At 50.3% G+C, this 25,950-nt stretch overlaps 2 protein-coding genes across 18 annotated transcripts in view; one reads left to right on the forward strand and one right to left on the reverse strand.

Annotated features, from left to right (window-relative positions):
• The window catches only part of Arhgef2 (Rho/Rac guanine nucleotide exchange factor 2), a 42,164-nt gene extending 28,310 nt beyond the window's left edge, over positions 1–13,854 (forward strand). For 11 of the 17 annotated variants that reach the window (XM_078027401.1, XM_078027402.1, XM_078027405.1 and 8 more), the window contains 18 exons: positions 1–130; positions 505–614; positions 751–897; positions 1,805–2,055; positions 2,251–2,376; positions 2,645–2,762; positions 2,927–3,175; positions 5,279–5,355; positions 5,928–6,097; positions 7,223–7,290; positions 9,014–9,214; positions 9,552–9,671; positions 9,807–9,874; positions 10,015–10,050; positions 10,259–10,309; positions 10,455–10,895; positions 11,386–11,569; positions 12,702–13,854. In XM_078027401.1, the coding sequence (XP_077883527.1) occupies positions 1–130; positions 505–614; positions 751–897; positions 1,805–2,055; positions 2,251–2,376; positions 2,645–2,762; positions 2,927–3,175; positions 5,279–5,355; positions 5,928–6,097; positions 7,223–7,290; positions 9,014–9,214; positions 9,552–9,671; positions 9,807–9,874; positions 10,015–10,050; positions 10,259–10,309; positions 10,455–10,895; positions 11,386–11,569; positions 12,702–12,775 (2,621 nt within the window). In that variant the 3' untranslated portion in view covers positions 12,776–13,854. Of the gene's footprint in view, positions 131–504; positions 615–750; positions 898–1,804; positions 2,056–2,250; positions 2,377–2,644; positions 2,763–2,926; positions 3,176–5,278; positions 5,356–5,927; positions 6,098–7,222; positions 7,291–9,013; positions 9,215–9,551; positions 9,672–9,806; positions 9,875–10,014; positions 10,051–10,206; positions 10,310–10,454; positions 10,896–11,385; positions 11,570–12,701 lie in introns of those variants that run through there. The other 6 variants (XM_078027394.1, XM_078027400.1, XM_078027393.1 and 3 more) reach the window with 4 other exon arrangements.
• Rxfp4 (relaxin family peptide/INSL5 receptor 4) lies at positions 124–25,615 on the reverse strand. The gene is made up of 2 exons (XM_078027412.1): positions 434–25,615; positions 124–303 (listed from the first exon to the last, which is right to left on the reverse strand). Exon 1 carries the CDS (start codon positions 18,925–18,927, stop codon positions 17,803–17,805), a length of 1,125 nt encoding a protein of 374 aa, XP_077883538.1. The 5' UTR covers positions 18,928–25,615; the 3' UTR covers positions 124–303; positions 434–17,802.
• Between the last annotated feature and the right edge of the window lie 335 nt (positions 25,616–25,950).

Consider the following 25,950-nt stretch of genomic DNA (forward strand, 5'->3'; position numbering starts at 1 on the left):
CAGCCACCCGAGAGCGGCCCTCCTCAGCCATCTACCCCGCTGACAGCTTCCGGCAGTCCCTCCTGGGCTCCCGCCGTGGCCGCTCGTCCTTGTCTTTAGCCAAGAGTGTCTCCACCACCAACATTGCTGGGTGAGCCTTTATTTGGGGAAGGGGAGCTAGGCAGCAGAGAGTAGGGAGCCCTAGGGAGCCGAGAGGGTCTTCCGTCCCTGAGTTCAGAATTGGAGACAGAGAACCAGGTGGTGGGGTGGTGCACGCCTGAGGATTGAAAGTTGCAGGCCAGCCCTGGGTAACTTAGCAAGACCCTGCATCAGAATGAAAAAACAAGAGGTGCTGAGGATGCAGTTCAGTAGTAGAATACTGCCGGGCTCAATCCCAGCACTGCCACAAAAATAGGAGTAAGGAGAACACAGGTGACCGCCTCTCAGATCCCACCTTGGGTCCCCGCCGGGGAAGGGCTCTTTGGCCTGAGTGAGGGTGATGCAGACAGCCTCCACTCCCTTCAGACATTTCAATGATGAGACGCCCCTGGGGCTGCGTCGGATCCTCTCTCAGTCTACAGACTCGCTCAACATGCGGAACCGAACCCTGTCGGTGGAGTCCCTCATTGATGAAGGTGAGTGTGGCCAGGGCCTGGGGCTGACCCGGGGAAGACGAAGAGGGGATGGAGATGAGTGGCTGGTGGAAGCACCTCGGGGGGCCCAGGACCCACTGAAGAGTCTGACTGAGTTGCCGCCCCCACTGGGGTCCAGGTGCAGAGGTGATCTACAATGAGCTGATGAGCGACTTTGAAATGGATGAGAAGGACTTTGCGGCTGATTCCTGGAGCCTTGCTGTGGATAGCAGCTTCCTGCAGCAGCACAAGAAGGAGGTGATGAAGCAGCAGGACGTCATCTACGGTGAGCACGCCCACCCTGCCTTCCTCCTCCTTCACCAGGTCCCGTTTCTCTGTGTCCTACTTTCTGCCATCTCCCACCTCTTTCGACCTTTGCCTCCTAACCTGTTGACCTCCACGACCCTGCTTGGTATCAGGTTTCCCTCTGGGCCTCTACTTCTCGGTTCTATGGCAAAGGTCCCATCTTTTTTTTTTTTTTTTTTTTTTTTTTGGTACCAAAGATTGGATTCAGGGGCACTTGCGTATAACCCCTGAGCTACATCTCCAGCCATTTTTTCTTAATGTTTTATTTTGAGACAGGGTCTTGCTAAGTTGCTTAAGGTCTCACTAAATTGCTGAGGCTGGCTTTGAACTTGTAATCCTCCAGCCTCAGCCTCCCAAGTCACTGGAATTAAAGGTGTATGCCACCATGTGTGGCTCCAAGGCTCCACCTTTATTTTTTCTTCAATTCAGTCCCCATTCTGTATCTTTTCCATACCCAACACTGTGCTGGGGACTCCAGACATTTCTAATGGTGCACACCTATAATCCCAGTGACTGAGAGGCTGAGGTGGAAGGACTATAAGTTCAAGCCAGCCTTGGTAACTTAGTGTCTCAAAATAAAAAATGAAAAGGGCTGAGGTTGGGGGCTGGGGCTGTAGCTCAGTGGTAGAGCACTTGCCTCATACGAGTGAGGCCCTGGGTTCGATCCTCAGCACCACATAAAATAAATAAATAGATGGATAGATAGATAAAGAGGAGGGGCGCTGAGGTTGTACCTCAGTGGTAGAGCACCCTGGTTAATCCTCAGTACCAAAAATATTATCTAAGATCACAGTAATGGAGATATTAACCTGGAAGGGACCAACCTAGGGCCCCGCAAATCATGGCCAAGCCAGAGCAGAAAACCTAGCGTACCATTGTCCCCACAGAGCTGATCCAGACGGAGCTGCACCATGTGAGGACGCTGAAGATCATGACCCGCCTCTTCCGCACGGGGATGCTGGAAGAGCTGCAGTTGGAGCCAGGCGTTGTGCAGGGCCTGTTCCCCTGTGTGGATGAGCTCAGTGACATCCATACGCGCTTCCTCAGCCAGCTGTTAGAACGCCGACGGCAGGCTCTGTGCCCTGGCAGCTCCCGGAACTTTGTCATCCATCGCTTGGGTGACCTGCTCATCAGCCAGGTGGGAGAGGCAGGACCCCTGGGCAGTGTTCATGGACGTGTGACTGGGGGTGGGGTGGGCTTGTTTCTTGCCTAAACAGAACTTTAGCTGGAGAGGCAAGAAGCCAGCCTGTTGGCAGGAGGCCCGAGGCGGGTCCAGGGGATAAGCTGTGACTTTGGGGGAAATGCTGAGCTAGCCTCACTCCCCGACCTCTAGTTCTCAGGTCCCAGTGCAGAGCAGATGCGGAAGACCTATGCAGAGTTCTGCAGCCGGCACACCAAGGCCTTAAAGCTCTATAAGGAGCTGTATGCCCGAGACAAACGCTTCCAGCAGTTCATCCGGGTGAGCAATCCTCCCTGTGCTCAGGCCACCTGTCCTGGTCCAGACCATTCATGGGCTCGCCATTTATGGACCTGTCCACTCCTGGATCTGATCAACAGTCACCCCTCATGGTGGCAGAGCACTTTGTGCTAGCTCCCCACATACTTCTCACACCTTATCAGATTGGTTCTGACCACAGATGCATGGTGCTGGTACCCACTTGTCCAGCACTGTCACCTAGTATGAGGTAAATGGCCGATGACCCCAAGCCCCGCCCCTTCCCTTTCAGAAAGTGACCCGTTCAGCTGTGCTGAAGCGGCACGGGGTCCAGGAGTGCATTCTCCTGGTGACTCAGCGCATCACCAAGTACCCAGTGCTCATCAACCGCATCCTACAGCATTCCCATGGTGAGCGGGACTCGCAGGTGTGGGTAGAGAGGGTGCCCACGATGAGCAAAGGCCCTACAAGGCGTGGGACCCTGGGCAGCCTCCAGGTAGAATCCAGACCCCTGGGAGTTGGGGCTGGAGTGCAGCCAGGTGTGCCATGCCCTTCGCCCACCCTCTGGCACCAGGGGCTGAGGAGGAACGCCAGGACCTAACAGCGGCACTGGGGCTGGTGAAGGAGTTGCTGTCCAACGTGGACCAGGATGTGCACGAGCTAGAGAAAGGGGCCCGTCTGCAGGAGATCTACAACCGCATGGACCCTCGGGCCCAGGCCCCGGTGCCTGGCAAGGGGCCCTTTGGCCGAGAGGAACTTCTACGGCGCAAGCTCATCCATGATGGCTGCCTGCTCTGGAAGACAGCAACCGGGCGCTTCAAAGGTCAGTAACCTGACCCAGCAAGAGTCCAGCCTCGGAGGGTGGGAGTTGTACCCTCCTTGAGGACCCTGTTGTGCAGTCCTGACCCAGGGGCGAGTCTCAGTGGGAGGAAAAGACATGGTGTCTGTTGCAGCAAAAGTCTCCATTGCGCATTGAACATCATGGACAGGACAGGGACTTGTCGGTACGGATTTATTTCTATGGTCCTTGCGTGCTCAGAGAGCCACCAGCTCTATTTATTTATTTACTTGGTGCTACTTGGGATTGAACCCAGGGCTGAGTTACAGACCTGGCCCACGAGCCATCAGTGTTGGTGAAGAAGACATGGAAGCACTCCGAGCAGACAGCAAGGTCAGGGCGGTTGATTGCCCCTACTGGAATCCCAGCCACCAGAGCTCTGGGAGTGCACCCAGGGAAGTCCCAGAGGGAGGCACTGAGCCCAGGGAGGGACAGGCAGGGTAGAGGAGAGGGGCCATGTTGGAGGGCAGCGCACACTTTCCCAGGAGTACTTTCCAGAATTGGTCATACCTGCAAGCCTTTCCTAACTAAGTCAGGGCCAGCAGAGGGCAAGCCTCGGTTCTGAGGACGAGGAATGGGGGCTACCGTAATGTGGTACCTGAGGCTGGAGGCTGCCTGGGCTTCTCTATGGAGGTCATGAAACCCTCCTCCCCAGGCCTGGATATTGTCAGTCTTCACCAGCTTTTCCCTCCATCTCTTTCTCCTTCCCATCCCTCCCACGCAGCAGCTAAGAATATAAAGCAGGGGGGGTAAAAATAGCAAGGCTGGAGAGCTCTATTTCTGAAGCATTTAGCAAAAACCCTCCTCTTCTGTGTGCCCACAGTTTAGTAAGATCCCCAAGGGCAAAGGGTGAGTATGTGACACCACGTGTCACAGAATTGACCTTCGTCTCCCCCTCCGTCTTCCAGTGCAGGCCCACAAAGGATCTGAGAGCCTGGAGGGGGGGCAGGAAGGGAGATGAAGCGGATCCTGCTGGGATCCAAGGAGATGGGGTTGTTCAGAGACAGACGGGGAGGCTGGCCTTTCAGTCCTGCTTTAGTGGAAAGAAACTAACTTTCTTCCTCCCTGCTGAGCGCAGAGTGGGAAGTGGGAATATGTTAGGGTAGGGGGAATTTAGGTCAGATACCTAAAAAGATCTTAACACTAGGTAGATGTTACACTTAAAGTCTGAAAGGAAGAAAAAACCCAAAACAGCCCCTCTTGTTCTGGGAATCTTGTGACTCACAAAAATCTTGGACCAGGTGCGCCACTCTGATTCAGGAGTCTGGGGCAGAAGGATCAAAAGTTTGAGGCTAGCTTCAGCAACCTAGGAAGACCCTGTCTGAAAATTAAAAAAAAAAAAAAAAAAAAATTCCAAAAAAGGCTGAGGATCAGGGGCTGGGGATATAGCTCAGTTGGTAGAGTGCTTGCCTCGCTTGCACAGGCCCTGGGTTCAATCCCCAACCCCACAGAAAAAGGGTGGGGCTGGGGATGTAGCCCAGCGGTAGAGCGCCCCTGGATCAATCCCCAGTACAAAAAATAAACAAACCATCTTGGGCCTCTTGGGAGGTGGCAGCACACGCCTGCAGTGTCAACTACTAGGGAGGCTGAAGCAAGAGGACCACTTGAGTCCAGGGGTTTGAGACTGAGATGCGAGACCCACAGAAAAGAAAAAAAAAAGTAAAATAAAACCAAAAAATTTTAGACCATTTCACCCAGAAAAATACATGTGTGTCTATTAATATGTAAAAACTTCAGAGGGTTTCTAGAGCCCTGAAGTAGTGGCCACCCTAGGGGCCTGTAGACCCTGGGCTCAGAAACCTGAGTAAGGGTAAGAGTAAGTTCTTTCCAAAGGCACTGTGAGCCCCTGGTCTCTACCGGCCCCAAAAGCGTTTCCTCTGAGGCATCTTTCTTTGCCCCTCCCTCTCTATGCTCCAAAAATGGGGAGGTAGGAAGTCTTGAGAAGGTGGGATAAGTGACCAGAGGGAAGAGACAGGGTGAGGGGTTGGAAGTTCCTGCTGACAGGGTGGGCCTGGTCCCTGGGATCGAGGGCAGCACCTGGCAGACCTTTTAGTGCTGACTGTTTCTCTGCCTTCATTCCCCAACCAGATGTGCTGATGCTGCTGATGACGGATGTGCTGCTATTTCTCCAGGAGAAGGACCAGAAGTACATCTTTCCTGCCCTGGTGAGACACCTTCTGCTTGCTACCTACCATGGATTGAAGCCAGGGGCCCTCAACCACTGAGCCACATCCCCAATTTATTTTCTATTTTGAGACAGGGTCCCGATAAATTGTTTAGGGCCTCACTAAGCTGCTGAGGCTGGACTCTAACCTGATCCTCTTGCCTCGGCCTCCTGAGTCGCTGTGGTTATTGGCATGTGCCACCATGCCCAGTTCATTCTTCTTTCCTTTTTTTTTTTTTTAGGTGGAGGGTTCCAGGGATTGAACCAGAGGGTGCTTCACCACTGAGCCACATTTCCAGCCTTTTTATAATATATTTTATTTAGAGACAGGGTCTGGCTAAGTTGCTGAGACTGGTCTTGAACCTGTGATTCTCCTTTCTCAGCCCCCGAGCCCATGCGTTTACAGGCATGCGCCATTGCTCCTAGCTCTAAGTTTTTCCTAGATGGCACTGGAGCCTGGCCTCTTGACTTGTATTGTAGGAGGTCTTCCTCAATCCTTGGGGCATTCTTGGGTTGAAGATCCAAGCACCTCAGAATTCCTAATCCTAATCCTTCCTCTCCACCGACTGGCAGGACAAGCCCTCAGTGGTGTCGCTGCAGAATCTGATAGTGCGGGACATCGCCAACCAGGAAAAAGGGATGTTCCTGATCAGTGCGGCCCCGCCCGAGATGTATGAGGTGCATACAGCGTCCCGGGATGACCGGAGCACCTGGATCCGTGTCATTCAGCAGAGTGTGCGCGTGTGAGTGTTGCTTGCTACCTGTATGTGCGTATGGACTCTCCTGCAGCCCTGGGTCCCAGGCCATGGTGCTGAGGACAGAACCAGCATTCAGAGGCGGAGGCAGAGACGTGGGGAGAGACAAGGTGGGCCAGAACAGAAAGGTCCCCTATGATCTTTATATCCCGTCGTCATATTTTATATGCTGACAAGGCCAGCCACCCTTCAGATGCAGCATGAGCTGACAAGAGATGCAGGCTCAGAGCTGCCACGGGGGACACCTGCCGGCCAGCAGGATGGTTCCACTTGGTGTGCAGGCACAGGGACGTGATTTGGATCATATTGCAATTTACTTTTATTTTCTAAAAATGAATGAAACAGGAGAACGTTGATGCTAGAGAGAAGACTCAAAATCATAGACGCAAGAAGGAAACTGGTTGATGTGCTAAAGCAGCAAATCTCCAGGGCACACACTAGATTTGAGGAGTCGGCTGCATGTTTAATTGTGATGGAAAAAGAAGTCAAAGCACAGTGCAAGGTTGAGATTGAGTTCTTGAGCCAGGTGTGGTGGTGCCTGCCCATAATCCCAGCAACTTGGGAGGCTGAGGAAGGAGGATCACAAGTTTGAGACCACTCTGGTCAACTTAGCAACAATCCTGTCTCAAAATAAAAATAAAAAGGGCTGGGGACGTAGCTCAGTAGTAGAGCACTTGCGCTCAATCTGCTATTGAAGAAAAGAAAATTACAACAAAGAATTCTGAAGTATTTTGCTTATTTTTTCACATGCTAGAATCTGAGCTACACCCCTAGACAGGATACACAGACAGTCAGTGAAAAGAGAAGGAGAGGTCAAGAATGAGTGGCATCTGGCTGGGCTGGGGCTCAGTGGTGGAGCACTCACCTAGCATGCATGAGGGCCTGGGTCGATCCTCAGCACCACATAAAAATAAAGATATTGTGTCCACCTAACACTAAAAAGTAATATTAAAAAAAAAAAAAAGAAGAAGAAGTGCCATGAGGGCATGAGCTGAAGATGAAGAGCCTGAGCAGACGAGGGGAGTGTGGGATGTGTGGGAAGTGAGGGGAGGCCGACACCGGGTTTGTGACCTAGTGTCTTCCTAAACCCTGTCCAACCTGTGACCCCTCCAGATGCCCATCCAGGGAGGACTTCCCCCTGATTGAGACGGAGGATGAGGCATACCTACGGCGGATCAAGAGTAAGTCCCCCTGGGGCTAAGGTTGTAGCTCAGTGGTAGAGTGCTTGTTTGACATGTGTGAGGCACTGGGTTTGATTCTTAGCACCCATAAAAATGAGAAAATAAATTTACATTTTATTTACAACTTAAAAAAATGTATACTTATAGGGAACTTGTCACATGATTTATGACATATCCACACGATGGAATACTACGCAACCATTAAAAGATGAGATAGCTCCATGAGGGCTGGTATAGATCTAAAACCAAACCATTAAGTGAAGAAAGCAAAATTTTAAACAATGTAAAGTGTATGCTATACTTTGTTTAAAAGTAATGTGGAGGGGCCAGGGTTGTGCCTCAGGGGTAGAGTGCTTGCCTAGCATGTGTGAGGCACTGGGTTCAATCCCCCGCACCACATAAAAATAAACAAATAAAATAAAGGTATTGTGTCCAACTACAACTAAAAAAATATTGAAAAAGAAGAAGAAGAAAGTAATGTGCTAGCTAGTGGAGAGGCTCATACCTGTAATTCTAGCAACTAGGGAGGCTGAGGCAGGAGAATTGCAAGTTCAAGGCCTTAAGCAATTAAGTGAAACCCTGCCTCAAAATAAAACATTAAAAGGGCTGAGGATGTGGCTCATAGTTAAGTGCCCCTGGGTTAATCCTTAGTACCCCATACACATTTACAAAATGTGGATAGATATAATTACATACATGTTGTCTGTGTGTATGTGTGTGATATTACTAGAAAGATATTACTGTGGCTGTGTCTGGAACAGGAAATTAGGAAGACCAGGGTTGGGCAAGGAACTTACTTTTTTATCATAGAGCCTTAATATCGGTTAGGGTATATGTGACCTAACTGCTATACAGAAATACCAACAAAAGTCCCCTTTTTAAAAAGTAGATTATTTCTTGGCTAGACACAGTGCCACCTGCCTGTGATCCCAACAACTCAATAAGCTGCGGCAGGAGGATTGCAAGTTTAAGGCCAGCTTCAGCAACTTAGTGAGACCCTGTCTTGAAATAAAAAGGGTTATGGGCTGGGGATGTGGCTCAAGCGGTAGCGCGCTTGCCTGGCATGCGTGCGGCCCGGGTTCGATCCTCACCACCACATACAAACAAAGATGTTATGTCTGCCGAAAAACTAAAAAATAAATATTAAAAAAAAAAAAAGGGTTAGGGATATTACTCAGTGGTGAAGTGCCCCTGGATTCAATCTCTGGTACCCAAAAAACCAGAAATGTAGATTATTCCTACTTAAGAGTCCAAGAGTAAGAAGTGTAAGATAGTGTTACAGCTCTGCCATCTTCAACTTTCATCTCTACATCCAAAGTGGCTTCTTCAGCTCCACCATCATATCTGCATCCCACTAGCAGGGAAGAATAAGGGAGGGGCTGGATTGTGGCCTAGTGGTAGAGTGCTTCTCTAGCATGTGTGAGGGCACTGGGTTCAATCCTCAGCACCACATAAAAATAAATAAAATAGCCTGCCTGGTGGTGTACCCCTGTATTCCCAGCGGCTCAGGAGGCTGAGGCAGGAGGATCACGAGTTCAAAGCCAGTCTCAGCAAAAGCCAGGCGCTAAGCCACTCAGTGAGACCTTGTCTCAAAATATAAAACAGGGCTGGGGGTGTGGCTCAGAGGTTGAGCACCCAAAGTGAAGTCCTGCCACTCCACCCAGCCCTCCACTGGCTCTCCTGGGCCCTGGCCCCCGGGTGCTCATCTGTTCCTTATCTGCAGTGGAGCTGCAGCAGAAGGACCGCGCGCTGGTGGAGCTGCTGCAGGAGAAGGTCGGGCTGTTTGCTGAGATGACCCACTTCCAGGCAGAAGAAGACGGTGGCAGTGGAATGTCCCTGCCCACCCTGCCCAGGGGCCTTTTCCGCTCTGAGTCCCTGGAATCCCCCCGCGGCGAGCGGCTGCTGCAGGATGCTATCCGTGAGGGTGAGGGGGCTCTGGGGGAGATCGGCTTGTGTGCTCACCGTCAGAATATGGACACTTGGCTAGATCTGGGTACACAGGCTGAGGTGTACCCCACAGCGTGTGGCCCGAGTGCCCGTCCTGTGCCAGTTGGCGGGTGGGTTGCTGACACCTCTCCCAGTGCACTTGCTCCTGCTCCCCACGGGGCTTCTTCTAGGCCCTTTGTCTCCTGTGGGATTGTGGATTAAACCCCACTGTCCTGGAGGGGTCTGGCTCGGGTGGCTTGTGTGTCTGTCGGGTGAACGATACACCTCAGAGCGGTCTGTCATTCCTGTCCTTAACCTACTCCTCTTTCCCTCAGTGGAAGGCTTGAAAGACCTGCTGGTGGGGCCTGGAGTGGAGCTGCTCCTGACCCCCCGAGAGTCAGCCCTGCCCTTGGAACCGGACAGCGGTGGTAACACGAGTCCTGGGGTTACTGCCAGTGAGTGCCAGGGCAGGGGACCCATGCAGTATGTGGGAGGAGCTGAAAAGACTGTGGGAGGGGCAGTGCCAGGGATGGAGCGGGTCAGGGCCCTGGGAAACTGAGCTCAGCCCATCCTTTTCCACCTCTCAACAGACGGGGAGGCCAGAACCTTCAATGGTTCCATTGAACTCTGCAGAGCTGACTCTGACTCCAGCCAGAAGGTGGGTCCTTAAGATTCCAGGATGTGGCTGGAGGTTGGGCAGGGGATAGCAGACCAGTGGGTGCTCGGCACAGAGTTCTCAGGGGCAGGCACCAGGGACTTGGGGGTCTGCTGACTCCCCACCCTTGCCCATTTCTGCAGGATCGAAATGGAAACCAGCTGAGATCCCCCCAAGAGGTGAGGCGGGAACTTGATAGCACAGGAGCCTGATGGGGGGGTGGTATTCTCAGCCTGAAAAACCCCAATTTGGAGTGGTGCGGGGGACAGCGTGTGGACTTCGGAGTCTCGAGATCCTGTTGTCCCCACACCCACTCTTGTTCAACTTCTGGGCAGTTCTCCCGTCCTGAAGCTTGGGCACTGTTCCCACCCTCTCCTCTGTCCTCAGGAGGCGTTACAGCGGGTGGTCAATCTCTATGGACTTCTGCATGGCCTGCAGGTCAGTGGGCGAGGACCGCCTCCGGGCCAGAGCCTGGCCGAGACCGTGGAATGAGCACAGTCGTCCTAACAGGGCTGGAGGCTGAGGGCCAGGGGTCTGGGAACCAGGGTGTCTGACATACCCTTCTGTCCCTGTCCTACCCCAGGCTGCTGTGGCCCAGCAGGACACTCTGATGGAAGCCCGGTTCCCCGAGGGCCCTGAGCGGCGGGATAAGCTGGCCCGAGCCAACTCTCGGGATGGGGAGGCTGGCAGGGCGGCCGCCCCGGTGGCCCCCGACAAGCAAGCCACCGAGCTGGCGCTGCTGCAGCGGCAACACGCACTGCTGCAGGAGGAGCTGCGGCGCTGCCGGCGGCTGGGCGAGGAGCGGGCCACCGAGGCGGGCAGCCTGGAGGCGCGGCTCCGCGAGAGCGAGCAGGCCCGCGCGCTGCTGGAGCGCGAGGCCGAGGAGGCCCGCAGGCAGCTGGCCGCCCTGGGCCAGACCGAGCCGCTCCCTGCCGAGGCGCCCTGGGCGCGCAGGCCTCTGGATCCGCGCAGGCGTAGCCTCCCCGCTGGCGACGCCCTGTACTTGAGCTTCACGCCCCCTCAGGTAGGGCCACCTAGAGTGGTAACCCGGCCTCAGGTGACAGAGGGCCCCCCACAATGAAATCAAGCAGCAGCCTGGAAGAATACTAAGATGTTGGTTGGAGCTGGGTGCTTGGGGTGGCCACAGGCCTGTAGTCTCGGCCTCCAGAGTCTGAGGCAGGAGGATCCCAAGTTTGAAGCCAGCCTCAGAACTTAGGGAGACCCTGCCTCAAATTATTAAAAAATGGATCTCAGTGACAGAGTGCCTCTGGCTTCAATCCCTAGTACTGTCCAAAAAAAGATTGGTTAGAAAACAAAGAAGTTTCCCCAGGTACAGGGATGGGTGCTGAAGGAAAATGACCTGGATGGCCACAAGAAAAGAGATCAGTTGGGGAGGCTACCCCAGGGAGTCACTGTTGAGAAGGAGTGGGTTTTGGACACCCCGCCCCCAGGGAGGCAGAGCCTGCAGTCCTCACACTGTCCAGCCCGCTGTAGTTTCTGCCCACTTTCCACAGCCCAGCCGGGGACATGACCGCCTGGATCTGCCCGTGACTGTTCGCTCTGTCCACCGACCCTTTGAGGACCGCGAGAGGCAGGAGCTGGGTAGCCCAGAAGAGCGGCTGCAAGACAGCAGTGACCCTGACACTGGCAGTGAGGAGGAAGGCAGCAGCCGTCTGTCCCCACCCCACAGTCCACGAGGTGAGACCCTGGTGGGATCTGCAGTGGAGGTGAGCTGCAGCTCTTGGGCTGTGGCTTCCAGGTGGGTGCTAACTGACCACCCAGGTCCTGGAATCAAACCCAGGGGCACTGAACTACTGAGCCACCCTTTATTTTTTATCTTGAGATAGGATGTCACTAAGTTGCTGAGGTTGGTTTTGAACTTGCAGCCCTCTTGCCTTAGGCTCCCAAACCTCTGAAATTATAGGAATGTGCCAGCAAGCCAGGCCACAGTAACTCTTGAGAGTGACAGATATTTTGCCTAATAAGGAGTGGTTGGTGACTCCCAACTTTTTCAAGAAGAAATAGATTTTTTATTATTTTTTGCAGTGTGGGGAATCAAACCCAGGACCCTTGTGTGAGCTAGGCAAGTGCTCTACCACTGAGCCATACTCCCAGCCCATGAAAATAGAGCTTCAAAGTAATAAACAATTACTGAGTGGTTGGGCACAGTGGTGTGTGCCTGTAATCCCAGCAGCTCGGGAGGCTGAGGCAGGAGGATTGCGAGTTCAAAGCCAGCCTCAGGGGGCTGGGGATGTGGCTCAAGCGGTAGCGCGCTTGCCTGGCATGCGTGCTGCCCAGGTTTGATCCTCAGCACCACATACAAACAAAGATGTTGTGTCCACCGAAAACTAAAAAAAAAAATAAATATTAAAAAATTCTCTCTCTCTTTAAAAAAAAAAGCCAGCCTCAGCAATTTAGCAAGGCCCTAAGCAACACAGAAAGAGCCTGTCTCAAAATACAAAAAAGGGCTGGAGACATGCCCCTGACTTCAATCCCTGGTAACACTCACACACACCCAAAAGTAAATTGATTTCAGAGATCTCCGAGTTCTAAAAGTTGGTTCAGGAAATACAAAATAACTAGCTAGATTATAATTTCATATTATAATTCTAAGTGTTTTGTATTTTATTGATCAAATTGTATATCTATGTATTTAGGAAGTATACCAAGCATCTAGGTGGGGACATGCTGCTGATGGTTTTCTCCTACCCCAAGGAGTCATCCTCCCTAGCGCTCAGAGTCCCCCAACCCTCAGGTGGGAAGGCTTTGGTGTAGGGGACAGTTCCTCATGGGAGACAGCTTGCTCACTGTTTTACCCTCTCCTCTGCAGACTTCACTCGAATGCAGGACATCCCAGAGGAGATAGAGAGCCGTGATGGGGAGCCTGTGGCTTCAGAGAGCTAAGGGGTTCCCTCTCCCTGTGCTGCACCCCACTGAAGAACATTACTGAGGGGGGCAAACCTTGGTGACTCCAGTCTGCTAATGATGAGGGAACGTTTGAAAGAACTGCTGATCGTCCTTGCCAGCTCTTGGAATCCTTGGATACCTGGGGCCATTTAGCAAGCCAGGGGGTTTAGGCCACGGTATCCCCTTGGTGGCATCCAAAAGCTACACCACAGATGCCAATTTTTCATGCCTTCTTCCCTCTACTTTAGGAAAATTTATTTATTTATTGTTTATTAGTTATGGGGGGAGAGGGGCGATTTAAAGGACCAGGGACATGGGAACCAAGCCATAGGGATCAGGGGGCCTTGTCCTTTAACACTACTGGGGTGTGTTCAGGGTTAGCCATGCGCTGACAGGTTCTGGCCCTGACATCCTTCCCCAGCAACACACATCTTCAACAAGAGGCTACAACCACAGGACCCTACTGCCCCTTTAAGGAGGGCTGAGGGCAGGGCCACACCCCTCTCCCTGCCCCCCTCCACCTCTTACTACTGCTCTCTCCATCCTCCAGGAAACCCAGGGAGAGAAGACCTGGCTTCCTGGAGTTGGTGGCATAGAAGTTAGGGCGGCCATAATGGTTTATTGGGGGTGAGGGAAAAAACCCACAGGGACCAGAATGTTTTACTCTTCTTTTCTTTTCTTTTTTGTACCAAAGCCAACTGCACGTGTTTTATACTTTTAAGAGAAGATTGTAGGCAGTAGAGATCGTAGCCTTCTATTTCCAACTCTGAACTTGAGGGAAGAACGGGGAGAGTGACCTCTCCCTTCATCTAGAGTAATGGCGCTCCTATCTGACCCTCTTTATCAGCTATTTGGAAGAAGTTCTAGGGTGGGTTAGGGAAGCTGTATGAATCCTGACTTCATCTCCCACCTCAGTAACCATAACCTAAAACCTCAGCGTGAATTTGGGGGGTTTTTCAGTGGACTCCCCCAGTGCCCACCAGCTCCAACCATTTTTCTGCCAATATGATTGTTAAAAAAAAAAAAAAAGAAAAAAGCAAAAGATCAAGCAGGGAAAATTAAAGACTGAAAACCCATGAAGTGCTGTCTTGTAATATCTGCTAGTTCTGAGGGTGATGGTGAGAGAGCAAGCAGGAGTGACCCAGATTCCTCTCTGGGTCTCGTGGTCTCACCAGAAGGGCCCTCTGCCTCACTGCAGAGAAGGGGCACTAATGAATGAAGCCATGCAGATCTTTAAAATGAACAAGTTATTCTGGACATGGTGGCACATGCCTGTAATCTCAGCTACTCAGGAGGCTAAGGCAGGAGGATTGCCTGGTCAGGGCCAGCCGGGTAACAGAGTGAGACCCTGTCTCAAAAAATTCAGAAAAAGGCTAGCCCGGCACAGTGGATCATGTGTGTAATCCCAGCAGTTCAGGAGGCTGAGGCAGGAGGATCACAAGTTTGAGGCAGTTTCAGCAACTTAGCAAGGCCTTAACCAACTTAGTGAGACCCTGTTCCAAAATTAAAAATAAAAAGGGCTGGGGATGTGGCTCAGTGGCTAAGCACCCCTGGGTTCAATCCGCAGTACCAAAAAAAAAAGGCACTCAGGTTCCAGCAGCTGTTGGGGATGCCAATATTACAAAGCTTACTTTCATCTTATTTGTATGCTGTGCTAGAAGTCCTATCTGCCTCTTGCCCCTTTTGGCACGGTTCTTGTAACCTCCCCAGTGTCACTCATTTCATATTCAACCCCCTCCTGCTCTGGTTTGTCCCCAGTGTCAGCCTTCACCCAAGCTCCTCCTCTGCTCTTTGCCTCTGGTTTCAGTTCTTGTTTTTGCCTCATTTCACTTCTCATTTCTAGTTGACACCCTTCACTTGGGCCAGGGATGGAGAGCATGGGGCTGTGTCCGTGCTGGTTGTGCACACTGCTGGAGCCTGCGGGGTGAGATGAGAAGAAGGGGGCTCAAAAGCCCGCCTAGGAAGACTTGAGGTTGCATGGAGACACTAACCTGCATCTGGATCTTCCAAGGGGCTTTATCTCATCCATTATTGGAATCCTAGGAGGTAGAAAAAGTCCCCATTTTATAGGCTGGGTGCAAAAAAGTCACCAAGCCAGGAAAAAGCCAGTCCTAGTCCAGCCCTTCACTTCTCTGCCTGAGAATGTCAGAGTTTCAAGTTTCAAACAGACCCAGGCCTCAGCAGCTCCTTATCTTCTGCCCTAAAATGTGATGCCAAAAGTATTTCTCTGATGCTGATCCCCGACAGCCAGAGCCTCCCAGCTTTCATCATCCTGACCCTTGTCACCTCTTTAATTCTACTTTTGAAAACTCTGATTGGACCTCTATCCCTCCTGCTGCTTTTTTATGGTTTTTTTTTTTTTTTTTTTTGGTGGTGGTGGTGGATGGTTGGTTCTGCTGACTGAACCCAAGGGTGCCTTACCACTGAATTGTATCCCCAGTTTTTTTGAGACTTGGGATTCTCCTGCCTCAACTCCCAAACTGCAGGGGTTCTAGGCATGCCCCACCTAGCAGGCATCCTACTGCAGTTTCCAAGCCAAGCCTTCCATTTCGCCTTGCACTCCCAGAGGAGATCCAAGCCTGCCGCGTCCCACCCTGCCCAGGCTTCCCCCTCCACTGCCCATCCTCTCTCCCACTCTCCTTCAAAGGCAAGTCTATGTGCATTAACTCGTTGCTGACTTGGACCTTTGTAAATTTTGTCAATATTTACCTCCGGTTCCCATAAAGCCAAGATGCCCCCAGAGGAGCCAATATCCGCAAGCTGCTGGAGGTGGGAAGAGGGATACTTAGGTAGGGGAGCATTTTCCATCTTCCTGAATTGGCTGGGAACTGACCTGGAGTTTTGGAACCAGTTTAAACATTATCAAAAAGAGGAAATTAAACATCAGTGGGCTAATTAAATCTCTTTCCCATTGCTTAATATGCTATGAATTGAGTGGCCTCTTCTCAGCAACTGAATGGTACAGGGCAGGGAAAGGAACCTGGAGGCACATGGTCTCCTCTTCAGAGAGGGTGCTGGTGTCCTGGGTTACAAGGTGTGCCAGAGAGCGGACAGTGGAGGGCAATGGAAGTGGAACCTCCAGCCCAGCCTCCCTCTGCCTCTTACCTTCTTTCCAAGGACTCTCCCCCTAAAACTCCCTTCTAATAGCTAACCATCATTAAAAACGGGAGGCCAGGGGTGGTGGCTCACGCCAATAATCCCAGTGATTTAGGAGGCTAAGTCAGGAAGATGCAGAAAGAGTTCAAAGCCAGCATGGACAAAAAGCAAGGTGGCTAAGCAACTCAGTGAGACTCTGTCTCTAAGTACAAAATAGAATTAGGGATGTGGCTCAATGGTTGAGTGCCCCTGAGTTCAATCCCTGGTACCCAATAAACAAATGGGAGTGTGTAATGGCACACATCTATGATCCAAGCAGTTTGTGGGAGGCTGAAGCAGAACGATTGCAAGTTCAAAGCCAGCCTCAGCAATTTAGAGAGGCGCTAAGTAACTCAGCAAGGCCCTGTCTCTAAGTTAAATACAAAGGAAGGCTGGGGGATACAGCTCAGTTGGTAGGGTGCTTGCCTTGCACGCACAAGGCCCTGGGTTCAATTCCAAGCACCACTCACACAAAAAAGGCTGGGGATGGGGCTCAGTAGTTAAGTGTATCTGAGTTAAATCCCTGGTACCAAAAATAAACCAAGTCAAGCCCTCTCTCCTAGAGACCCATCTTTGAGAGGGGTTTGCTGCGAGACTTTCCTTATAACCCATAGCATGTAAAACCACTTCCAAAAAGACCAGCTGCCCTTTATTTCCTCCTTTCCCTTCGTCCCCATTTTACATGGGATGTGAGAATAATAGCAAAAACACTATATTTCTTGCATCGTTGAACCCTTTTACAGATTAGAAAACCAAGGCACAAAGTGGTAAGTAACTTGTCTGAGGTAAAGGTGAAAATCAGGTGCTCTAGCTATGATGAATTGGAGCTATGCATTCAGGGTAGGGACTCGCACCACTTCTCTCGCCCTACCGTTCACCTCCTTTTCCTCCACTCCTTTCTGCATCTTTCACCTCCATCTGCCCCATACGTGTCTTTGACTTGCTGTTATCACTTTTTTTTTGAGGGGGGTACTACTGGGGACTGAACTCGGGGGCACTCAACCACTGAGCCATATTCCCAGCCCTTTTTTGCATTTCGTTTAGAGACAGGGTCACTGAGTAAACTGCTCAGGGCCTTGCTAAATTGCTGAGGCTGGCTTGGAATTCATAGTCCTCGGGCCTCAGCCTCCTGAGCCACTGGGATTATAGGCACCAGTGATAACCTTCCAAATCCTAATTCAAGGAGAGACAGCACCAGGGATTTACACACGGGTCTGGCAGGTGCAAGGGATTCTGGCAAGACCCCACAGCTGGCATTGCAGGGAGCTGCAGGGGAGCTACAGCTCTTGAGGCTGAGTCTTCTGGCATCAAGTTTCTGTGGTACCCCTAAGTTGGTAAGTGGCCAGGGGAAGAGGGCACTGTGAGTGCTGGTACCAAATAAGGAAAAGAAATAACCCATTTAGGGCTGGGGCTGGGGCTCAGTGGTACAGTGCTTGCCTAGCATGAGTGAGGCCCTGGGTTCAATTCTCAGCACCACATATAAATAAAATAAAGGTCCACTGACAACTAAAAAAAAAAAAAATACAAGAAGAAATAGTCTGTTTAGAGGTGAGAGTGGGGAGGATGGGCAGAGGGAGATGGGCACTGACCTTTGATCCATGAGCCTAGACCCCTATGGGGAAAATGTCCTGAGAATTCTTGCACTGTCCTGGAGGCAGAACAAGGATGAAGGGTCAAGACACCTGTAGGTGACAGAGGTTTATTCTGGGTTCCTCCTCTTTCCCACCTCTGTGAGCTGTTGCCCCAGCCCTTATCCCCTGGCCCCAGGCCCTGGCCTCCCCCATTCCACCACACCCAGAGTTGGTGATCAAAGGTCAGACTTTCCCAGAGGACACTGAGCCTGGCCCAGGGCAGCTTAGAATGTGTGGATCCTGCACCTGCTGTACCCTTCACCCAGGTGTCCCTCTGTCTCCGCTCATGAGCATGGCAGAAGGACCACTCTCCTGGGGCGTACTGGCTGCCCACTGCCTGCCTACCTCCTTTAGGGCCACATGTTCCTTCCAGCTCGGGCCCTGGGGCCACAGCCTTGAGCGCAAGTCCCTGAAGGTGTCTGCCAGGGCCTGCCGAGGCTCCCTGCGCAGGAGACAGTAGAGCACGGGGTTGAGGCAGCTGTTGCTGTGTGCCAGGCACGTGGTGACGGGGAAGACGTAGGTGTGGATGGTGTAGAAAGTGCTGTTCCAGGGCGCCAAGTCAAACTTCACCAGGACACCCCAGAGAGTGACCACATGGTTGGGGAACCAGCAGAGGAAGAAGGAGGCCACCAGGATACGGACAGAGCGGGCCACAACTCTGCTGTCCTGCCGCCGCCTCTGCCGCCGCCGCAGGAAGGCCAGCAGCAGCAGGTAGCTGGTGGTGATGACGCCCAAGGGCACCACGAAAGCCAGGACCACCCTCTGCAGCTGGTAGGCCCCCAGCCAGTACCTGCTGGGGAAGCGCAGAAGGCAGAGGCGCACACCCCACACCTCGCCCTCAGACCCAAAGATGGCCGTGGGCACCGTCACCAGAGCCGCCGCCAGCCACACTCCCAGGGTGGCCGCACGGGCCCAGAAGAGTGAGAGGTGGGTGCTTGGCCCCACAGCCATGGCCACCACCCAGTATCGGGCGACACTCAGTGCTGTGATGAGGAAGATGCTGGCATAGATGTTGAGGACAGTGGCCGTCAGGACCACTTTGCAAAGGGCACTTCCAAAGGGCCAGTGGAAGTCCAGTGCTGACTCTGCTGCCCAGAAGGGGAGAGTGAGGGCCAGCCCCAAGTCCGCCAGAGCCAGGTTGAAGACAAAAGTGTCGGAAGGTGGGCCAGGGACTCTCCTCGCGCAGCTGCCCAGCACCCACAGCACAGCCGAATTGCCCAGCAAGCCGATGGCCCCTACCATCCCGTAGGCCAAAGCAACCGTGACCCTGAGGGCGAGGAACTGCACGGGCATCCCAGCATCGTCGGCACTCAGCGCGCTGCCTCCAGAGGCATTGACCCAGAAGAACGTGGGTAGAGGGGAGGAAGTGTTGGGTGTGGGCATCGCAGGACATCGGAGGTTGGTGGTGCTGAATAAAGAGCCAGCAAGTGCCTGCCAGGCTGGCAGGGGCCACTGAGGCGCTCAGCAGGAGGCTCAGGGTGTGAGTGCTTCTCTGCCGCCAGCCAGGAGCCGCAGCCCACACCCACACCTCAGAGGGAGGGGTGTGAGGACAGCTGCCTGCTCCCTGTTGGGCCAGACCAGTGGTGGGTGGGGCATACCAAGATGGACCTGAAACCTGTGTGTGTGTGTGTGTGTGTGTGTGTGTGTGTGAGAGAGAGAGAGAGAGAGAGAGCACTCTGTGCAATGAGGAAGGGGAGAATAGGGGAGACAGCTCAGGAATGACAGGAGTCAAACCAAGGCTTCATCCATCCTTTTCTATTGTTGGGGGATTTTTTTTGTTTTTGTTTTTGAGAGGTCTCTCCCAAAATGCCCAGACTGGCCTCAAACTGTGATCCTCCTGCTGCAGCCTCTCAAGTCTGTAATCCCAGGTGTGTGCCAATGCTCCTGGCTTCCCTCTACTCCCAACCGTGTGCAGAGTCCCTCTGCAGAAAGTGCTCTCTTGGGGCCCAGGGGAGGGGCAAGGAGTGGACACAGAGGCAGGAATCAGGACAAGTGTCTGAGAAGAGGGAGCAGAGGGTCTCGAGTCTCACTTCTGGTAATCACTAGCTGTGTGCCTTTGGGTGAGTTATTTTACTTCCTGAGCTTATTTCTTTGCTTAAAATTTCCAGGAGTTAACCAAGTGCAGTGGCATGTACTTGTTGTCCCAGCTACTCAGGAGGCTGAGACAGGAGGATCCCCAATTCAAGGATAGCCTGAATAACTTAGTGAGACCCTGTCCCTCCAAATTAAAAAGAACTAGAGCTATAGCTCAGTGATACGAGACCTTGGGTTCAATCCCAGCACCACAAAACAGAACAAAATTTTCAAGATTAACTAGGCGTAGTGACACACGTGTAGTCCTGGCTACATAGGAGGTTGAGGTAGCAAGATCACCTGAATCCAGGAGTTTTGAGGTTCTCTAGGCAACATAGCAAGACCCAGCTTAAAAAAAAAAAAAAAAAAAGAAAATGTGGAGAGAGAGGGGGTATAGCTCAGTGCTCAGTGGCAGGTGCTTACTTACTCAGCACGTGCAAGGCCCTGGGTTCAGTTCTCAGTAGGGGAATTTTTTTTTTTTTTCAGATAAAAGTCTCTGGCTGGGCATGGTGGTACACGCCTGTAATCCCAGTGTCTTAGAAGGCTGAGGCAAGAGGATCACCAGTTCAAAGTCAGCATCAGCAACTTATCGAGGAACTAAGCAATTAGTGAGACCCTGTCTCTAAATAAAATATAAAAGAGGACTGGGGGTATGGCTTAGTGGTTAAGTGCTCCTGAGTTCAATCCCCAGTTTAAAAAAAAAGAGTCTCTAACAAAATTGGTGTAATGAATTAAGTTAATACGTGTGAGACAGCACTTTGTATGTCTGTGCAGGAATGATTGCTATTTCAAAGGAGAAGTTTGGGGCGATTGTGGTGCAGGGGAGCTGGACACTGAGCAGCTATTGTCATCATGCCCAGGGCACAGTGCCAACTAAAACACAGGTAGGAATTCATCTCGGCAGCAAATGACCTTGAGGGTAAGCCCAGAGAGGGAAAGGAGAGAGGAAGTCACAGCTTCCTGTTCGTCCCCTGCAGGGAACGCTGGGCCTGTGGGGACCTGGGTGGACCTGGACATGCCTTCAGTTCTTACTCTGCTCTGTATTATTTCATCCTTCCACCTGTGTCACCCACACTGCCACTTCACCTTTCCCACTCGGATCTGTGTAGCCAGAGTTCAACAGCACCCCACCCTCTCCTCTATTCCCCAAACCCTGTTTCAGAGCCTTGGGCCCTGAGACATGCTGTCACCACACCTCGTCCTGTCTCCCCATGATCTCAGTCCCAACTGGAAAAATGCCCCACTCGGTCATCACCTTTCATTGGCCATCTCTCTGTATGCAGCAGGAGCTGCACTGGGTAAAGGACAACATGCAAGGTGGGTAGGTAAAAGACTGAGGCTTTTTCAAGGATTCCAACATATTCAACATCTTGCCCTCTGCTGGCTAATTAAGATAATGTTTGGGGATTTTGTTTTTGTTTTTTCCTTTTTTGCAGTGCTGGGGATGCCACTCAAGGATGGGCCAGGCACTCTGCCCCTGGTACCAAGATTTGTTTGTTTTTGATAGCAGGTATTGAACCCAGGAGTGCTTAACCACTGAACCATACCCCCAGCCCTTTGAAATTTTATTTTATTTTCAGATAGGGTCTCACTAAGTACTTAGGGCCTCATTAAATTGCTGAGGCTGACTTTCAACTCGCAACCCTCCTGCCTCAGCCTCCCAATTACCTGGGATTATAGGCAGGTACCACTTGACCTGGCCCAAGATCATGTTTGATGTTTAGTCTTCCTGGAGTGCTGGGGAGCAGAGGGTCTCTTCAGGACAATAAATCATCATGAGACTTGATGACTCCATATGAGAAACTCAGAGGTGAGAGATGCGGTCAGGATGAGTGTGAGGGGATGACAGGGAAGAGTGCCCAGTCCTGGGTCAGGTGAGCCCCTGGGCTACCACCTGGACTTTCAGACTGCTCCTGTGTGACTTTGTGCTAGTCACTCACTTAGGGCCATGTATACTCTTCTGCCCACCCAGAATTACCTTAACAATATGGCAGTTATGAAAACTTCAATGCATTGGATTTATTTTCTTTTCACTAGAGAAAAAAAGGTAGGACAGAATTCCAGGCTTCTGCTGTCCCATTAAAATATCTGGCCCTTTGATTTCTTAAAAAAATTGTTTTTAGTTGTTGATTGACCTTTATTTATTATATGTGGTGCTCACTTAGAAAAAAGAAAAAAAAGATTTTTAAAGGTTATAAGATAACTGAGCTACTGATTCCTTAATTCTTTTTCTTCCTCCTTTCCTTCCTTCCTCTCTCTTTTTCCTCCTCTTCTTCTTTTTTTTAGTCTTTAGTCTAATCTAAAGTGCCTCACTCATGCTAGGCAAGCACTCTACCAACTGAGCCACAACCCCAGCCCATGGCCCTCTGATTTCTTACTTCTTCTTCTTCTCCTTTTTTTAGAGCTTAAAAGAGAATTTATTACAATGACTTAAGAGTACTGGGGATGTGGCTCAAGTGATAGAGCACTCACCTAGCATGTGTGAGGCACTGGGTTCGATCCTCAGCACCACATAAAAATAAAGATATTGTATCCACCTAAAACTAAATATATATATATTTTAAAGTATCTTCTGGAACACACTGGGTAACTGGATCCATGGAGATAGGAAAGATACATTCACTGCTAGATATGCCACCTGGAGCAGACAGCAGTGGAGAAATACTTTCCCCTCCTCCAGCCCTCCAATCTCCTGTCACAGTCTGATTGGTCAAACCTAATAGGAAGGCAACAGAACCCAGAAAATAGAGCATGTAAAAGTCAGTCCCTATGGGATCAAGAAAAGTGTAATGAACATATTTGAGGGAAAAGATCCAAAGACATACTTGCATCAAAAGAAAAAAATAGCCCAGTGGCTTTGGAGGCTGAGGAAGGAGGATCATGAGTTCAAAAACAGGCTTAGGGCTGGGGCTATGGCTCAGTGGTAGAGTGCTCGCCTAGCATACATGAGGCACTGGGTTCAATCCTCAGCACCACATAAAAATAAAAAATAAAGATACTGTATCCACCTAAAACTAAAAAAAGACAGGCTTAGCAAAAGCACAGGGCTAAGTAACTCAGTGAGACCCTGTCCCTAAATAAAATACAAAATAGGGCTGGGAATGTGGCTCAGTGGTCAAGTGCCCCTAAGTTCGATCCTGGTATCCACCATCCCCGCAAAAAAGAAAGAAAGAAAAAACTATGAATTTGTTATAGGAAAATATGTTATCAAAGTTCAGAAATTCTCATTTGAGAATACTATTTTAAGTGGTACAGTCTTTTTTATAAGATTGTTAAAGAGGTGGCCCACGCCTGTAATCACAGCGGCTAGCAAGGCTGAGGCAGGAGGTTCGTGAGTTCAAAGCCAGCCTCAGCAATTTAGCAAGGCACTTAGCAACTCCATGAGACCCTGTCTCTGAATGAAATATAAAATCAGGTTGGGGATGTGGCTCAGTGGCTGATTGCCCATGAGCTCAATCCTTAGTACCTCCCTAAAAAAGAAAAAAAAAAAAAAAGATTTTTAAAGGTTATAAGATACTGAGCTACTGATTCCTTAATTCTTTTTCTTCCTCCTTTCCTTCCTTCCTCTCTTTTTCTTCTTCTTCTTCTTTTTTTAGTCTTTAGTCTAATCTAAAGCTTTCCCTTGGTCTGAGACCATCAACACTCCCTTGTGGTTATGTACAGAGGTGATCCCATGGCTTGTCAGGTCTAAGAACCTCTTTTTTTGGTACCCAGGATTGATTTTGTAGTTCATTCATTCAGGGGCACTCAACCATCGAGCCTCATCCCCAGCACTATTTTGTATTTTATTTAGAGGCAGGGTCTCGCTGAGTTGCTTAGCATCTTGCCACCTTGCTATTGCTGAGTCTGGCTTTGAACTTTGCCATCCTCCTATCTCAGCCTCCTGAGCCGCTGGGATTACAGGCATATACTACCTCACCTGACAATTTATTTTTATTTTTATTTTTTGATACTGGGGATTGAACCCATGGGTGCTTAATCACTAAGCCACATCTCCAGCCCTTTTTATGTTTTATTTTGAGACAGGGACTCACTTAGTTACTTAGGACCTCACTAAATTGCTGAAGCTGGCTTTGAACTCACAATCCTCCTGCCTCAGCCTTCTGAGCTGCTGGGATTACAGGCGTGTGCCACCAGGCCTGGCTAGAACCTCATTTTTGTTATATATATATATATATTTTTAGTTGTTTTAGACCTTTGTTTTGTTGGATTTACATATGGTGCTGAGAATCAAACCCAGAACCTCACACATGCCAGGCAAGGGCGCTCCCGCTCAGCCCTGGCCCCAGAACCTCATTTTTGTAGTACTCTGTTCATTCATTCATTCATTCATTCACTAATCACAGCACTTCTATGACCCTCACAATGTATCAGGCACGGTGCTAGATTCTGGGAGACAAAAATGAAATGACTTCTTTCCTCATAAAAAAAGAATAAACAGCCTGTGTAATGGTGCATAATCTTGGCTACTCTGGAGGCTGAGGCAGGAGGAAGACAAGTTTGAGGCCAGACTCTGGAATTCAGCAAGACTTTGTCTAAAATAAAGATAAGAGGGGCTGGGGATGTGGCTCAAGCGGTAGCGCGCTCGCCTAGCATGCGTGCGGCCCGGGTTCGATCCTCAGCAGCACCACATACCAACAAAGATGTTGTGTCCGCCAAGAACTAAGAAAAAATAAATAAATGTTAAAATTCTCTCTCTCTCTCTCTGTCCCCCTCTCTCTCACTCTCTCTTTTAAAAAAATAAATAAATAAAATAAAATAAAGATAAGAAAGGATTCAGTCTGGGCACAGGGGCACACACCTATAATCCCAGCAGCTCGGGAGGCTGAGGCAGGAGGATCACAAGTTCAAAGTCAGCCTCAGCAATTTAGCGACCCTAAACAACTTAGTGAGACTCTGTGTCAAAATAAAATACAAATACAAAATAGGGCTGGGGTGTGGCTCAGTGGTTGAGTGCCCCTGGGTTCAATCCCTGGTACCCCTCCCCCCCAAAAAAAGAAAGAAAAAGACTGGGGATGTAACTCAGTGGTAGAGCACTGCTGTTCAAACTCCAGTACTACCAAAAAAAAAAAAAAAAAAAGAAGAGGAGGAGACCGAGGGACTGGGGATATAGTCAGCTGGCAGAGTGCTTGCCTTGCATGCCCAAGGCCCTGGATTCAATAAAATAAAATAAAATAAATAAATAAACTTTTTGAGATAGAAAGGATCTCATTTGATTCAATTTTTTATTTTATAGAATGAAAATGACTTGTTCAAGGCCACCAGGAAAGTGATGGCAGAAGCAGGATTTGAGATAAGAGTCCCTTGACTACTAGAAAAGTGCTCATTTCACTACATTTTGAAACTCTGTAGGTGCTTCTTTCCACCCAGTATACCCTTCCCACTTCCTGAGTGCCACAAGCACCAGTCCCTATCCTTGGAAACGCCAAAACTACAGAGGGAAATGGCATCAGGATGCAGACAGAGGGACAATGACAACTCCTTTAGAGATGGTGCCTTAGTCACAAATGCTAGAAGAGGAGAAACTAGATTTAACAAATACGCTTTGCTGTCCATCCTGTTCACATTACTCTGAAAGCCATATTTTACCAGTCCCACTTTCTATCCTGATCAGAGTTCAAGGACCTGTAGGGGTAGATTATGGTGTCTGCCTTACATAAAAAGCACTTCTGCTGGGGTGGTGGCTCACACCATAATCCCAGTGACTCAGGAGTCTGAGTCAGGAGGATCCCAAGTTCTAGGCTAGTCTCAGCAACATAGTGAGACCCTGTCTCAAGATAAAAAACAAAAAGGACTGGGGATGTCACTCAGTGGTAAAGTACGCCTATGTTAAAACTCCAGTGCAAAAAAAATTAATAAAATCTTAGAGATAATGACAAAAAAGATGTGCAATGCCAGTATACTTAAAACTAGAAAGCACTGCTGAGAAAAACCAAAGAAGATCTAAACAAATGAAGTATTATACTGTGTTTATGTGTTCTTTTTTTTTTTTTTTTAGAGGGGGGGGGACAGAGAGAGAGAGAGAGAGAGAGAGAGAGAGAGAGAGAGAGAGAGAGAGAGAGAGAGAATTTTAACATTTATTTATTTATTCTTAGTTCTCGGCGGACACAACATCTTTGTTGGTATGTGGTGCTGCTGAGGATCGAACCCGGGCCGCACGCATGCTAGGCGAGCGTGCTACCGCTTGAGCCACATCCCCAGCCCCCTGTTTATGTGTTCTTGAGTGGCAAAAGAATATATTCTTTTTTTTGTTGTTGCAATACTGGGGGTTGAACCCATAGATGCACTGTCACTGAGCTACATGCTCAGACCTTTTATTTTATTTAATTTATA

The sequence above is a fragment of the Ictidomys tridecemlineatus genome, chromosome 11 (assembly GCF_052094955.1).
Source record: "Ictidomys tridecemlineatus isolate mIctTri1 chromosome 11, mIctTri1.hap1, whole genome shotgun sequence".
Classification (NCBI taxonomy): Eukaryota; Metazoa; Chordata; class Mammalia; order Rodentia; family Sciuridae; genus Ictidomys; species Ictidomys tridecemlineatus.

What these genes read in the sequence shown, in the direction of transcription:
- Rxfp4 (XM_078027412.1), bottom strand. Translation starts at nt 18,927, where the DNA reads ATGCCCACACCCAACACTTCCTCCCCTCTACCCACGTTCTTCTGGGTC.